Source organism: Triplophysa rosa, linkage group LG23 (genome assembly GCF_024868665.1).
Source record: "Triplophysa rosa linkage group LG23, Trosa_1v2, whole genome shotgun sequence".
NCBI classification, from domain to species: Eukaryota; Metazoa; Chordata; class Actinopteri; order Cypriniformes; family Nemacheilidae; genus Triplophysa; species Triplophysa rosa.
The window spans coordinates 1,135,715-1,151,959 of NC_079912.1; the positions used below are offsets into that span (position 1 = coordinate 1,135,715).

The window sequence follows — 16,245 nt, forward strand, 5'->3', positions numbered from 1 at the left end:
TATTGGAACAGACGTACGGTACTCTATGCATAAAAGAAAAGAAACAAATCACGTTCCTTTAACGAAATCTCATTTACATGATTTTCTTTCTTGTAGAGCTCAGAATGGAAATCTCACGTGTCTCCCTGTTTACAGATGTCTTAAACTGTCCTGAGTTTTGCAAGTCTGTGATTCACACTTCTCATCTATAGTCTTTCTCTATGAACATTCATTTTGCAGGATGTAAACAATCGTTTCATATTTTCCTCTGAGACTAAACAAACCCGTGTGAGACATAAGAGCAACCCACGAGCAACAGCTTTTTCTAAACATGGCCTCTGATAGTAGATGCTGAGATAGTAGCTATATTTACTTTCCAGCTGAGTTATTAAAACACTTCAAAGTGGACTAAAGTCATTCAAATGTGTTTTTGATGAAAACACTTCTGAGCACAGCGGGGAATGTTTGACTAAAGCACACAACATGCAGGAAAATCAGATCAGACTACAGCAGACACATGCATTATTCTCCACAGGACAACAAGAGCGTTAAACTGTACGAGATGTACGACGCGTGAAGAGAGGGAACAGTGGCTGTGCTGGAAAATCCCATTGAATCCAGCAGGACATTGTAATGGGTTCATGTAATTGGTCCTGAATTAAACCCGTGAGATGTATTGAGTCATCAGTGAGCGTCTGTCAGCATCCCAGCATCTTCATCTGACTTCTGTTAGTGAAACACTGCTCCATATGTTGGTCAAAGATCTGGGGTCTCATTTATAAACGTGGCGTATGCACAAAATGGGGCTGGAAACATGCGTACGCCACTTTCCACGCGAAGGTTGTGATCTATTAAAAACAAACTTGACGGGAGAATGTGCGCACCTGTAAGCAAACTCTGACCCATATTTTGTTGACCTAAGGACAACATTTTTATAAATAAAACCTAAACCCACACCAAAGCCCAACCCTGACCATAACTTGATGGAAATGATAAGTGAAAAACAATGGTCTAGAAGCACCCAATCCTGGTTGGAAGATTAAACTTAAAATAAACTTTAAGCTTATTTCTGAAATCTGATTGGTTGATTTAAATGTTGTCCCGGGGTCAACATGATGTTGCCCTAAGGACATCAACCACTTGGCAAAAACAGGAGAGCCTACGCACATTCTGGAGACATGAGGCGACACAAATGGTGAGTTAGTGAACTTAGTTTGCAGAAAGTAGGCCTAAGTGTGATAAAAACGATTATAAGCATTAATGCCTCACACACATTTATTTTGACCTCATATCCGTTAAAGATCCCCATTATCACGAAGATTAAATCTGCAGAGTTGTTTGCGCTTGTATCAAGTGATTGTTTCATGCACCTTCTTCTAAAATCCAACTCAAATCTTAAATAAAAATTCATTCTAAATATTTAATCAGCGCTGTCTCACCATCACACTATGAGCGCATGAGGAGGAGATGATCCGACCGAATAGGGACAGCATCAAATACCATAACTGCAGAACACAGTGTAAATAAATACTAAATATTTTCCTTGAATACTGAGCATAATCATCGAATGTCAAAATTCGGAAATACAGCCATTGAGCTCTCGCACAATCGTTTCTCTTTATGTTCTCGTTATCAGTCCTAACTATGATCATAACAAAACCAGGATGAAAAAACATTTGTGTTTTATAATTATGTCTTAAATGCTGCAGAGACCTTCTTTGGCTTTAATTATAATTATTATTAATAATTATAACAATTATTAATTTGTAAATCCTAGTGAATCTCATGTTTGGCCATTTGTGATTTCGTTGCGGAGATAAAGGATGGGATCAGGGTTTTTCGGCAGTTTTACATCATTTTTTGTTATTTTTCTATGGCATCTGATAGCGGTTGGACCCGGAAACGGTATACGGCCATTATGGTTCGTGACGTCAGGCTTAACAAGCAGATTGGATGCCAGGCTTATTAATATACGAATCAGCATTCATGAGGTGCTTTGCATTGACTATTTATGGGTAAAAATGGGCGTGTACAGGGCGGGATATGAGGCTGATTCACGTACGCACACTTGCAGGTGATCTGTGATTTATAAAGCGAATATTGCTTACAGGTGTGCGTACGCACGCTTTTATAAGTCTGAATATTTTTGGGCGTACGCTATTTTTGGCTTTCGGGCGCACGTACACTTTTAGTAAGGATCCTACGCACAGTTTTATAAATGAGACCCCAGATTATTCAAAGTTCACTGAAGTCTCAGTTTGACGCAACATTAGCATGTTCCTAATCTGCATCTCCTGAATATGTAATGTTCTCAAAATAACCTGATTAAATCACCCTCGTCATGACTGACACACACAAAATACCTGCATCTGTTTCTTAAAGGCATCACATCACACATCATTTTAATATTTTCCCTTATGATAGGGTTTTTGAATCAAAGTCACTGTAAATAAATAAATGCATGTACTGTCGTTTAAAGCGGGCGTTTGAAGCAGCATGTACAAACAGTTTGCAATGGTTCATCTAACATTGAATGTGTGAAGTTGATTTTTTATTTCTGATGAGTGTTGATTGTGTAAATTAAATACAATCACATCCTGCGTGACTGAATCATTTGTGCTCAGAGGACTCGACTGGATGAACATTATGTGATGTTTTTTTTCTATCAAAGACCCTTTGGATTGTGTACAGAGAGAATTCATATCCCGAGTCTGTCTGATGCTTACGGTCTCCATCAGAGAAGAGCCAAATGAGGTCATGTTCACACGTAAAACACATAACACTTTACAATAAAAGTGTTTTTTTTTTAAGATTAGTTAACGCATTAGCTAACAATGAACAATATTTTTCAGCATTTATGAATCTTGTACGCATGAACACAACAAAGGTGTGTGTGTGTGTGTGTGTGTGCGTGCGTGCGTGTGTGTGTGTGCGTGAGTGCGTGCGTGCGTGTGTGTGTGTGTGTGCGTGCGTGCGTGAAACCAACAGGTTACATCTTGACTGCTGTTAGAGGGGAAATCACACAAACACACACTTCTGAATGTTATTTTAGGCTGTTATGTCATAACCTCCGTAAATGAACTGTGTGTGTCTTCAGCTGTTCATCAGCTCATCTGGATCAGACACGACTGGTCTTGACACAAACATCATCAGTCAAACACTTGAACACACTGGAATGATATTTCTCATGATCCTTAAAATCTGTTGATCTAAAGATATGATTTTACAGGATTTGAAGAAGCTCACCTGCGGTATAAGTAAACAAATGATTTATTCTTGATTTCCTTAATAGTTTTATCTAGACAGCAACATAAGGAACAACCGGAGAAACTCCAGATGATAGAAAATGTTTATATAACTTCAATCATTTCAGATCAAATGTTTCCAAAACCAGATTATGTATGCCATTTAATCTACATTCATTTCATAGCGCCACACACTCTTTATGCATTTTAACAGTCTCGTTTAGTTCTTCTCAGTTTTAGGAGAAACATCATAGACCAGGCTGATACATATACTGATATAAATACACTCATAATAAAACAAATACATGTGTGTTCAAACCTTTGACTGCTCATGTATCTGACAGACACAATACATCAAAGCACAACACACACACACACACGCACACACACGCACATGCACAATCACACACAACCAATCACATCTCAGAGAAACTCACTGCGGCAATCATAAGTGAATTCCTCCTTATATCCTGCTGTGGATAAATGACACACCTGCATTATGACTTTATTTCACATCATCTACTGTAACATGTTTACTAAAGTAAATACTAACAGTCATATCATGTGACTGAAATCATGCTGATTATCATCCTGAAGAAATGTTTTGACTGCATTTGTAACGTCGATGGGAAGTGCAAAGTTATATTCCAGACGTCAGACATCTGGAGCATCACACAACCATCTACACAAATAACAGACGTACACACACTAACCCCGACACCTTCAAACTCAAACTCATCTGTCTTCATTTGATCCAGAAACATCCGTCCCTCTTTTAATCTCACCGCCCGAGCGCTCAACCCAGTTTATCTCGTCTCACAGTCACTCTGATGAAATTAGGATTGGTGTGAATCTCTCCTGAAGCGATGAAGTCAGATGACGCTCCTATGAGGAGGTTTCATCCGTTGAGCTGTGATTTATATCACCAAAGCCTTTGAACTCAATTCACACAATTAGCCTCAATTATAAAACACAGCAGGACACATTTCTGTCAATGTGAAGTGACTCGAAAATCATTTGTGATGTATTTATGTTAAACTGGTTAGGTATGTTTTGAAGCAAGGTAGCTGGTTTGCTTCAAAACATACCGAACCAGCATACGCTGGTTTTTTCAACAGGGTTGGTGTCTGCTAAATGGATAAATATAAATGTAAATGAAAGAATAAGTGCACTGTTTTACACAAAAATGAATTCTGCTTGCGTTTCATGAATGTGGCTCATTGCCTTTAGACAACAAAACAATCATCAGACTCAAAGAAAGAAACTGTGACGTTTGTCTTTGACCATACTCTTATAAATAAAGGTTCTTTGTAAGATTTGCAAAGGTTTATCAAGAATCGATCTTGAGTTGAATGGTTTTTCAGAGAATAAAAAAGCTCTTGATATTGTATTATACAGTAGATTCTTCTTTAAAGTCACCGTGAAACAGATGCTCGATTGACTTCTTTTCCGTATCATGACGTGTATCCGAGTGAAATGGCTTCTGAAATTTGAAAAAATGTAGGGCGGGGCTTTATTTTGCCCTTCCCCTTTTGATTGGTTTGTTGTAAGTTGGGCCTGGAGGGGAGGGCTATAAATGCCTGGCCATTAGACAGTGAGTATAGTCCTACCTCTTCTTTGTTGCTAACGGCATGTGGTGAAGAGTTGTTGAGAGGGGGAGAGGAGCTCACTGTTTTTGATTATTAGGACAAATTCATTTAGAAAAAATAGTGGTGTGCACGGATAAATCATTTATAACAATCACTGCAACACTGTGTAAAACACTTAACAGTTTCCTCTTTGATTTCATGGTGACTTTAAATCTTGTCTCAAACGTCATCGTGTCTCTCAGTTTCCTTCACTTCTGCTCAACATCTTTTGTGTTTCTCACATGAAAGAAGTCAACGTGTTTGGATCAACATCAATACACGATGACAGAATTCTTCCTTTAAAAATGAAAAGTCTTGAATGAGGCTGTGGAACTCAGTTTACTTGTAACTGAAACCTTTATTTTGAAGAGCACAGGTTGTCAAAGTAAATCTCAGTCACGCTTGCCTGAAGCAACGTCTGAGTTTATCCAAAACAAACCAACACTGCCATGTTCTCATTTCACAGCATTCTCATGGTTTTGAGTTCAAAAGCAAAACAAAACTCTGTGGCTTTAGCTTTGTCAGATGAACCTTCAAAAAGGAAATGACATCAGACCCAACATCAAAAACTGCCCTTGACACAATCTCATGGCCATATTCGTCTTAACTTCAGTCGCTGAGATGTGAAGCTGTAAAATTAAGCATTCGGTGTGGAAGACGGTGAATGTGGAAGGACAAACGGGACAAAACCCAAAACAAAGCAAGATAACAAGTGCCAAAAACACATTTTTATTCCTCCATATCGTTTGTGAATTTTCCAGCACAGACGGTAATGCGTTAACACCAAACACGTGACTTACCTGAGTGACTTTCTCTGTGACGTTGTGCGTGCGGTCGATGAGTTTACAGGGTGCGAGGATGTCCATCTCTCCGGCCGGAAGGGCGATGAGAGGGTCCGCTTTAAAATCAACAAAGTTGAGCGTGATCTGAGGGATTTTACTGATGGCGCGGTAACGCATGAGGTCAGAGTCGGAGGTAGAGTTTAAGATGCGCGACCTGTTGTTCATGGCACCTGTGAGAAGAAACGGATTCGGTCAACTCGGGGGGTGAAAGGTAACGCTGATATGTGTCGAACATGACGGATCAGACTGTCTCACCCGTGCTGCTGCTGGTGGGGCGAGTTCGGTGCTTCCGGTCCCATTCGGGCCTCATGGCCTCGATGTCGTCCACTGAAGACGCGCGGCGCATGCTGTGAAAGCTTTCGCGCGACCGGCTGTTCGTCAGGCTGCAGTTGGACACCGAGGCGTCCGGGTTGAGCCGCTGCGGGCGGGGCGAGGAATGACCCAGGGGCAGGGTGGTAGGATGGGGTGGGGCCGGCGGAGGTGAGCCGGGGTCACTGCCCAGGAGGTTACGCTGGTCCTCGGGCAGGAGAGAGGACGGGGTGCACGCCGCGGAGGGGGTCCGGCGAGACCGCTCGTGCTCTGGAAGAGAGAGCAGCTCACCGAGAGCGAGAGACTCGTGGTTTTCTGGGCGGGAGGTGGTGGGGAGAGCCGTTACCCGGCCAGCCTCGGGGTCCTCCCGCAGAGAAGATTTACTGTTGTTCCGGTAGTGTAGGAGAGGCAGACGCAGACGGATCCCTCGAGCGCGATCTACGACAGACATTTGAAAGAAGATCAGATAAATTGGTTCTTTCCATTAACAGTATTGTAAGTCAGTCAACGTGGAGTTTAACGTTCATTTCACTTGAACAGTATTTTTAAAAGCAAACAGCCTATATTACAGCAAGTGTTTGATAGAAAAGTACACAGTATATATTTGACGTACTTGAATGACGCCACAGAAGAGGAAGCTTGTGATTGAGATCTTGTGGTTCGTGAAATGTATCGTCCGGCATCACCTCAAAATTCAGGATAAACATGATCACCACGCCATCTTCATTCTTGACCGGCACCACGTCCACTAAACACAGTAAACACACACCTGCAAGAGAAAACAACAACCTGTTAGAGATAGAGTCACAAAAACACATACACAAACGCAATATATAAATTGTAAATTGAAAACTGAAATTGAAAGCGAATGATAAGAATTATTGAATTATTGTCATGCATATTCAGGATGCTATTTGTGAACTCCTGACGTTAAAGGGACAGTTTACCCCCAAAATGAAAATTCTGTCATCATTTCCTCACCTTCGAGTTGTTCCAAATGTGTCTAAATGTCTTTGCTCTGATGAACACAGAGAAAGATATTTGGATGAATGCGTATAACCAGACAGATTTTGTCCCCTTTGACTCCCATAGTAGGAAAAAATACAATGGTCGTCAAAAGTACCCCAGAACTGTTTGCTGTACTACATTCTTCAAACTATCTTCTTTTGTGTCATTTTTCCTACTATGGGAGTCAATGGGGGACAAAATCTGTTTGGTTATGAGCATTCTTCCAAATATCTTTCTCTGTGTTCATCAGAACAAAGACATTTAGACACATTTGGAACAACTTGAAGGTGAGTAAATGATGACAGAATTTTCATTTTTGGGTGAACTGTCAATTTAACTGAACAATTATCATCTGTCAGCTAAATTAATCCTGATTACAAATAGTCCATGTGTGTGTGTGTGTGTGTGTGTGTGTGTGTGTGTGTGTGTGTGTTTACATGACAAATCTATACTAAAATATCTTAAAGTCATCTGTAAATACAGAGCTGTGTGTTTAGACATTATTACACAAGATCAACATTCTATAATAAATCAAACCACACAAAAAACTCTACACATCAAATCCAGACGTCAACATTTTAAATGCATCACTATCCGTTTATATTCCGCTGTCTGAGATTTCATTTCAATGCCCTGATGTTTGAATCCTGAAGAATATCGCATGCTTACCTTCAGACGAGAGCGGAACAACAAGATACAGGTACAACAACAATCTCACAACACTGACAGACAGATTGTCATCAATGAATACACACAGAGAGACAGACAGACAGACAGACAGACAGACAGACAGAGAGACGTTCTAGCTGGAGATTGGCCCACTATAATCCCAGCTGTGTTTGGAGCAGGAAAACTACACATGGATTACAGGTCCACTAACACCATCTGTCTATTTGTGTGTGCGTACGTGTGTGTGTGTGTGTGTGTGTGTGTGTGTGTGTGTGTTTGTGTCTTACTCATACAGCGCACAGATCATACACCAAACGGCAAATGACTTTGATCAAAATCAATAAAGTTGTTCCACCTCTTTAAACTTTAGCTGACATCATCAAGCCCCTCCCCTTCTGCCACCTGTCCATTTGAACAATTCCACATTATGCCAAAAGTCCCCAAAGTCAAGTCAAGCCCTGTATAATAATGCAATAACACAAACGTATCCATACATGCCTTTATACATCTGCACTCATTTATTAAGTAAAAGCTTTTAAGCAAGCGACTCAAAAAAGAAAAGAAAAACACAAAAAACAGATATCCTGACAATGTTTTAAAAAAAATACATAAACCTCATGGCATCATCTTCATCCACACACACACACACACACACACACACACACACACACACACACACACACACAGAGAAACACACGTGTTGAGATTAAATGTGCTCATAAAGACGGATTTGACTTTAATTCATTACGCTTCCGTCCACTTTAAAAGACTAATCCACATCAAGATTCACATGCTGCAGTCAATCCTCTCATACACGAGTGTGTTTGAAACATTTCAACATCACACACAATGTATATATATATATACTGTATGTAGGTTTTGACATGTTTGGGTTGAGTTATATAAGCAGAAAAAAGTGCACTGTGACCCAAATCACTGATGTTCTGTCTCTCCGGACTATATACTCACTCAAACTATACTACACTAATACTGTACAATATTATATCGAATAATAATACTAAAACAAAAAAACACTTTTCTACCAAAACAGCCTTAAATAATGATTTCACAGAATAATATAATTTGAACTAAAAGATTGAGATTATTGTAAAGTACTGCAAGAGAAGATGATTTTATTTTAAACTAATAAATGAAACCTTTAACAGGTGAATTCATTATAAATTGTGAATTGAGACGCTGTATTCTGACATCTGATGATTTCCAGACACACAAACCACATAATCCTACATATTTTATTAAAGATTAAAGTGCATGCGGACGGATTGTGTGTCATGATGACCTGATGTGACATTAGCTGTCCTGACAGACAGACAGACAGACAGACAGAAATATTGCTCTTTTTAAACTTGTTCAACTTTAATCTTGTGTCTGAAATATAGATGACAATATTCATACCTTGGCTTTCCTGTGTGTGATGAATGTACAGGACTTTATATTGGAGGTGTTACAACGCCACCTGCTGGACTCATGCGTGTAAGACTCATGTACCACTATTTTCTGTATTTTCAGTGCCCTGGTGTATATAAAACATGCAGATTTTTTCATAAGATAATTCCTATAGGTGTACGAGTACACTCTTGAAAATAAAGGTGCTTCATGATGCCATAGAAGATCATTTTTTGTTTAACCTTTAGCAACCGAAGATCCTTTCTGTCTCACAAAAGGTTCTTTGTGGCGAATAAAGGTTCTTCAGATTATAAAAAGGTAAGAAAGAGATGGTGCTTTGAAGAACCTTTGACTGAAAGGTTAATTGTGGAAACAAAAATGGTTCTTCTATGACATCGCTATGACATGAAGAACCTTTTAAGCATCTTTATTTTAACAATGTATCCTCATACTGTGTGATCATATTCTAAACTTATATACGTTTATTTATCATCCTCATCTCGCTGACAAACTCCAGAGAACACGGCTGACAGCTGATATGAAAACACACTTATCAGGAGAGACGTCTCATTCATCACAGTGAGTTATGAGCTGCTCCTGACAAAAATACTGCTGCGTTCACATTCTCAAGGAAAACAAAGATGAACTCCTTACAAGAGGTCAGATGAAACAGAGAGAATATTTCAGCATTAACAGAGCAAGAGTCATAAGAGACATGTTTGAGATAATAATAATTCAGTGTCAGTTTCTTTTATATTTTAAGTAGATGCATTTAGTAGTTACATTTTGTCTCTTATCTCTCCAGATACTATGACTATTTCATAATTATTATTCATTCTTTCACCCATGATAATTGCGTAGTGAAAATGTGATATTGTCTCAAAACTGTAACAACTTAAATTGCCTAAATAATTGTCCCTAAATAATAAGTAAAGATGATTTTGAACGGACGATGATCGACACATGCTCATATCAGACACTAGAGGGCAGAAGAGTATCAGACATTCAGCACATCTGTTGCGTTCTTCTTCATCATCTGTCACAGCAAATACTGATGTCATCAATAAATCATTGTTTTATGATGACTATATTTATTTACAGCAACAAACTGGCCTTCGAACATTACGTGTAAATCACATTTCATTGTGGTGAAACCGTAATTCATCTAAACTGTAATGTTTTAAGTTGTCTCGGTAGGCAGTACACTACATAGTATACACTATAATCCTGCAGTACAGATAAATATAACAATTCTCTCATCATTTATTCACTTTCATGTGGTTGTAAATCTATATGTGAGTCTTTCTTCAGTGGAACACAAAAGAAGATATTTTGAGAAATGTGTTCATACAATGGAAGTCAATGGAGTTCAGTGTTGTTTGATTATCGACATTCTTCAAAATATCTTCTTTTGTGTTCTGAAGAAGAAAGAAAGAACGTCATTATGGTTTGACATGACACGAGGATGAATAAATCCACAATAAATAAATAAAATCCTATTTTGTAGAATGTAGATATGTAAACAACACGCAAGCCCATTGTATGAACACAAAACCACAGAGACATTTCTCAAAATATCTTCTTTTGTGTTCCACAGAAAACACACTCACATACAGATGTACAAACACATGAAAGTGAATTGTTATATTTATCTTTATTGTGGTATTAGCTTTCCTGTAGCTCAGTGGTTAGCATGACGCTAGCAACGGCAAGGTCATGGGTTCGATCCCAGGGATTGCGTATACTCTGATGCAAATGTATCATATTATGCAATGTAAGTCGCTTTGGATAAATGGTATGCCAAATGGTTCTCATTTTTGGCTGAACTATCCCTTTAAGGTTAATTAAGGTATGTGAGTATGTATGAAACATACACTGTAGGTGTGTGTGTGTGTGTGTGTGTTTGTCTTTGCGTGATGTGTCAAAGTGACACTGGCTTGAGTGACATGTGAGATTCAATAAACTGCGTGTCATGTCACAGACACTATTAGCAGAAGATTAGAAAGCACACGGCAGGATTACACATCCACCGCACCTGAGCACACGCTCATAACCCTCACAAAACAACCGCCTGCTTAAACCTCCCATAGATACAATTACACTGATAAACCCACACACCTTCTCTTCTTTCTTAGCATGTCCTGATGATACTTCAAACCTCGCTGTGGGTATTTTTAGATACTTGCTTTAATTCCAGTTTAACCTGGTGGAAGCTGTTAGTTAAACAATGGTAGACGGGACAGGGATTGATAACCATCATTAGAAAAGCATGACTGTTATTGAACCTTTCAAACAGTGTTTGTCCTCTGAGAAACTCTTTTAAAGAGGATTTCTTTTAAGAAAAGAAATCTTTCAGACGTGGAATGGTCAGGGCTTTCTCATTACCTCTTAAAAATGTGAACTCTCACGGAGACAGCAATGTACAAGAACCTCACGACCGGCGGACCGGCTCCCACGAGACCTAATTGAGCTCTCGTTCCTGCTCAAATGAGCATAACCTTCACATCCGTGCCATCCACATCCTCGAACTTTCATTTTCTTTATTCTTTTATTTCAATAAGAGCCTAACAGAGTCAATATTGGTTTTTGACTGTAAAAATGCTGTGAAGTAGGCTATACATTGGCATAAAGATCTTACAGATCCTTCCTCCTCGCTGTGCCGCCCGTGCCAGATGAACTCATGACAACCAAACGTCTACATTTCAACCTGTCTGGTGTTTTTGACACTCCAAGTGTGCGTGGAAATGTTGAGTGAGATAAATCAGTGTTCTGTCAGCATCAATCACTTCTAAACTCTATTAGAGACACACGCCTGTGGTGGATCCCAGCTTTCAGTCCGTGGCTCTGGTCCAGAATCTACAGCAGGACACAGCCTTTTAAAGTCTTCTATGTAGGCGGCTTTACTTCATTAGGGCCGAACGTTCAGCACGGTTCATACAACGCAACAACAAACCAAATCAATGCATTTTCTCTCAGAATGTATAGAATCAGACACACTGAAAACACACTGCTCACTCATAATAATTAATAAACAACACTACCACTATATACTCTATAAACCGCCACCTGTCCTCTATATTACACTCATGGATTTTCATGCTTTATCCAAAGTGATTTATAGTTTGATCAGTATCTGTCACATGAATAATCTGATCGAATCTGACTGTCATATACAGATATTTACTCCCATCTACTCCCATATTCTTCAAACATTTTGATTATCTTTAATATGCCGTCTAAAAATAATGTGGCCTAGAAGATAAATAATAGCTTTAGAAACAAGGTTCTCTGTGTCAGGATCTTTTTCACAACCACAAAGATAATGGCTGTAAGGGCTTTCTGGAACATTAATATAAAAAAGTGTACATTTTGCATTTTGGAGGAAGCAATTATGGCCCGGTTTCACAGACACAGTTTAGCTTAAGCCAGGACTAAGCCTTAGTTGAATTAAGATATTTATGTTGCTTTTATAAAAATGCCTTAGAAGAATACATTACTGGTCCGCATCTCGAGACAAAACAATGGCACTGATATATTTTAAGATATTTCATGGCAAGTTATATTCTGTTAAAACAGGTCAAACTTTCATTTTAGTCTGGGACTATAGCTTTACGCCTTAAACCGGGCCTTGATGTTTTTCGAGAAAAGAAAGAATTCATTTGGTCATGCCCTGTTAGTATAGAATTATATAATTCTATACTAGAAATGATAAGGAGCTTAAATGATTTAAACTTGAGTTGGAAAAATCTGTCATCATTTACTCACCCTCAGGTTGTTTCAAACCTCTATACATTTCTTTGTTCCAATGAACACAGAGAAAGATATTTGGTAGAATGTTAGCAATTTTCAGTTCTGGGACATCATCCACTACCATGGTAGGAAAAAAATATTGTGTTTATTTTGTTCTGTTGAACACATAATGAGATATTTTGAAGAATTTAAGAAAACAAAGAGTTCTCGGGCACCTTTGACTAGCATTTCATTCTTCCTAGTATGGTAGTCAATGATGTCCCGGAACTGAAAATGACTAACATTCTTCCAAATATCTTTCTCTGTGTTCATGATATTACATAAGGGTGAGTAAATGGTGACAGAATTTTCGCATCACTTTAATAGAGATTTCATTTTCATAATGATGATATTTCAGTTTTTGCTTATCAAATTCTGCTCATGGAAAGTCTTGACGGCAGATGTTTAGTTTATAGGAGAATTTGATATGCAAATGTTCACTTTCTGAGCTTCACTAATGTCTATTTCCTTTTTCAAAATATTTTTATGTAAAATGATGACTAATAGAATTGTATTATTAAAGTATGAAAAATGTTAAACTGAAAAACATTTGTGTTCATTGAAATCAAATAAATCAAAAACTTCAACTAAATGAAAATGAGAAATGTTGCCTTACAATAAACCAAAATAAAGAAAAGTGTGTAAAATATAAGAAGTGTTCACATTAAGCTGGTGGTGTGGTCGAGAGAGAGAAGAATTCAGCAGACGTCAGGTGTTTGGCTGCCGCTGTCATTAAAAATGAATCCAGCGCTGACTCGGCGTACAGTAATGGACGGTGTCTCCACAACCAACTCCCAGACCCTATTAGTCCAGAGCTGTGACTGGTTAGTCCTTATTAACTCGAGCCATGACAGCGGTTAAATCACCAGGGGAAGAGGATTTCCCAGCACACTTTATCCTCTGTCACGCTATATGGACCAGTGGACCTGAAACGTAATGAAAGAAAGCTGCTCTGCCATTGGTGGAGACAGGTGAAATGGATAAACCAATCACAAGAGACTTCAGTCTCCACACAACCAGACACAAAATTAACTTTCTACTTCCAGTGTGATTTAGTGATTTAAATGCATTCACATTTTAATCGCAGTTTTATATTTAACTTTTTAAAAGCAGTGTCAAGAGATTGAATTATTTCTGCCTCCTCTGTAAAAAAAAAAGCCACAAATCCTTCATCAGAAATAATGAGCGTTCGTCTGGTAAAGTGAAGGAACAATTAAAAATTGCATTTCAAAGCGCCGACGCTTGATTTTTTTGGAGCTTTACTCTGCTAACTGGCACTAAACTGGTCTTTAGTAAGAAGTTTCCAGATGAAAGCAGAGAAACTGTGACGGGTTCCTGTGAAGTTCAAAGCCACCGACGGTTCAACCGGGAGCGCCGGGACTCTCGAGAGCTCTCACCCTTCCTTTCATTCACCCATAAATGATTTCAAATCTCATTTTCCGTCTGTAAGAACGCAGGTGTGTTGGGTGTAAGTGGACGAAGTTCTTTTGACAGATTTATTACCAGTACAGAGGATAATGTTTCTGTTAAAGGTGTCGCTCTCATATCTCCTGATGGCTGCCAGCGACCTCGCGTCTTCTCAAACGGACATTATGTTCTGATGCCGGGATATTTCATTTTGTGAAGGTTTGTTTTTTTCAGCTGGTAGGAACAGAACATGTGGTCTGTTTGTCTCTGTCTGTAGCATCGATAAAATTGTCAAGAAGCCCTAAAAAACCTCAAGTTTGTCGGATTTATGTCACCAAACCAAACCAAACTGTTATTATTATTGTTCTGTGTTGTTTTACAAATAAATTCTTTAGGACGTTCTGTATTTTTACTAGCGCTGTCAAACAATTAATCGCATGCAGAATAAAAGTTTGTGTTTACATAAAATATATCTGTGTACGGTGCATATTAATTTTGTATTTATAAACACAAAACATACACATACTTTTCTATATAGTTAGGAAATATTTAAATGTAATAATTTATATTTACCAATAATTGAAATTCTAAATAAACGTTTATTAATTGTTATATGTTATATCTTTCTTTAAAAAATGCATTTATGTGTATGTGTTCATAAATACAAAATGAATTAGCACAGTACACCGACATAAATTACGTAAACACAAACGTTTATTCTGGATGCGATTAATCATGATTAATCGTTTGACAGCCCTAATTTTTACATGAACATAAAAAAATAAACGTGTGTAAGTATGTGTGTGTGTGTGTGTCTGTGCGTCAGTGTTTATAGTGGTCACATGGCAGCCGTTTCTGAGCAACAGAAGTTACTGGAGTTCAACATGAAGACACACAAACATAACCTAAAGCCTTCATTCATCTCTTATTCAATCCATCTATCAGCATCTGTTTGTCACTATTAAACCACACGCACGCAGGCACACGCATGCACACATGTTGGGTTTCCATGTTTTATGGGGACATTCCATAGACGCAATGGTTTTTATACTGTACAAACTGTATATCATATTCCCTACCCCTACCCCTAACAATCACACACAACTGTCTGCTCTTTTAGAGTTTCACAAAAGTTCATTCTGTATGATTTATAAGCTTGTTTCCTCATGGGGACCAAAACATGTCCCCACAAGGACACACACACACACACACACACACACATCATACAATTCTAACTGTACCTGTGAGTGTGTTCATGTACCGCGGGACAGACGCTGCTTGAGGATGATAGATATTGACTCATTAACTCTAATGATGTCCGAGTGCACTGTAGATTATAATGAAGCCCCGGGCGGAGACTCATTTCAGACTCTGATCATCCTCAGTTTATAGACAAATCAACCTTACATGAGTGTGATGAATCCATCAATCAAACCAGCAATAAAAACAAGCGTTGTGTTATGACCTGTAATGTAAAGAGCAGCTTGATGTGATGGTGTATTCACCCCGAGCGTGTTTCACAGTGTTATTTCAACATAATCTGACCTTGTGTTAACCTTTAACCTCTCTACAGTATTCACACTCCACATCTGAGTGAAGATTCACTGGAACATCTCACATCAACTGAAACGGTGCGTGAGTTATTTTTGTTTTGAGTTTGGCAGCTAACAGGTCAATCTTTCTTGACGTGATGGTTTTTAGTTGAAGGACGACAGAATCGACTCACAACACGCCAGTGTATCACGGACACATAACAGACAGCGCATGGCATCGATCACTCACTTTTTTGGTTACTCTTTTATCTGCTCATCCTCTCGCTCTCACACCGCTCACCTTCACATGTGCAGCGTGTTGGAAACTGAGAGCCAATGAAATCGTCAGTGTCCGGTTAGCGCATGAGCGGCGGCACGTCCACACAAAGACCAAAACTGGCAAAGGCCCGTCGCCGGTAAACTCACCCTA

At 38.8% G+C, this 16,245-nt stretch overlaps 1 protein-coding gene across 1 annotated transcript in view; it reads right to left on the reverse strand.

Moving 5' to 3' along the window:
* Nucleotides 1-16,245, reverse strand: part of LOC130546901 (potassium voltage-gated channel subfamily H member 2-like) — a 128,213-nt gene that overhangs the window by 33,576 nt on the left and 78,392 nt on the right. The window contains exons 3-5 of the mRNA XM_057322430.1: nt 6,617-6,772; nt 5,950-6,441; nt 5,653-5,864 (exon numbers count right to left, since the gene is read on the reverse strand). Coding sequence (XP_057178413.1) covers nt 5,653-5,864; nt 5,950-6,441; nt 6,617-6,772 — 860 coding nt within the window. The remainder of the gene's footprint in view (nt 1-5,652; nt 5,865-5,949; nt 6,442-6,616; nt 6,773-16,245) is intronic.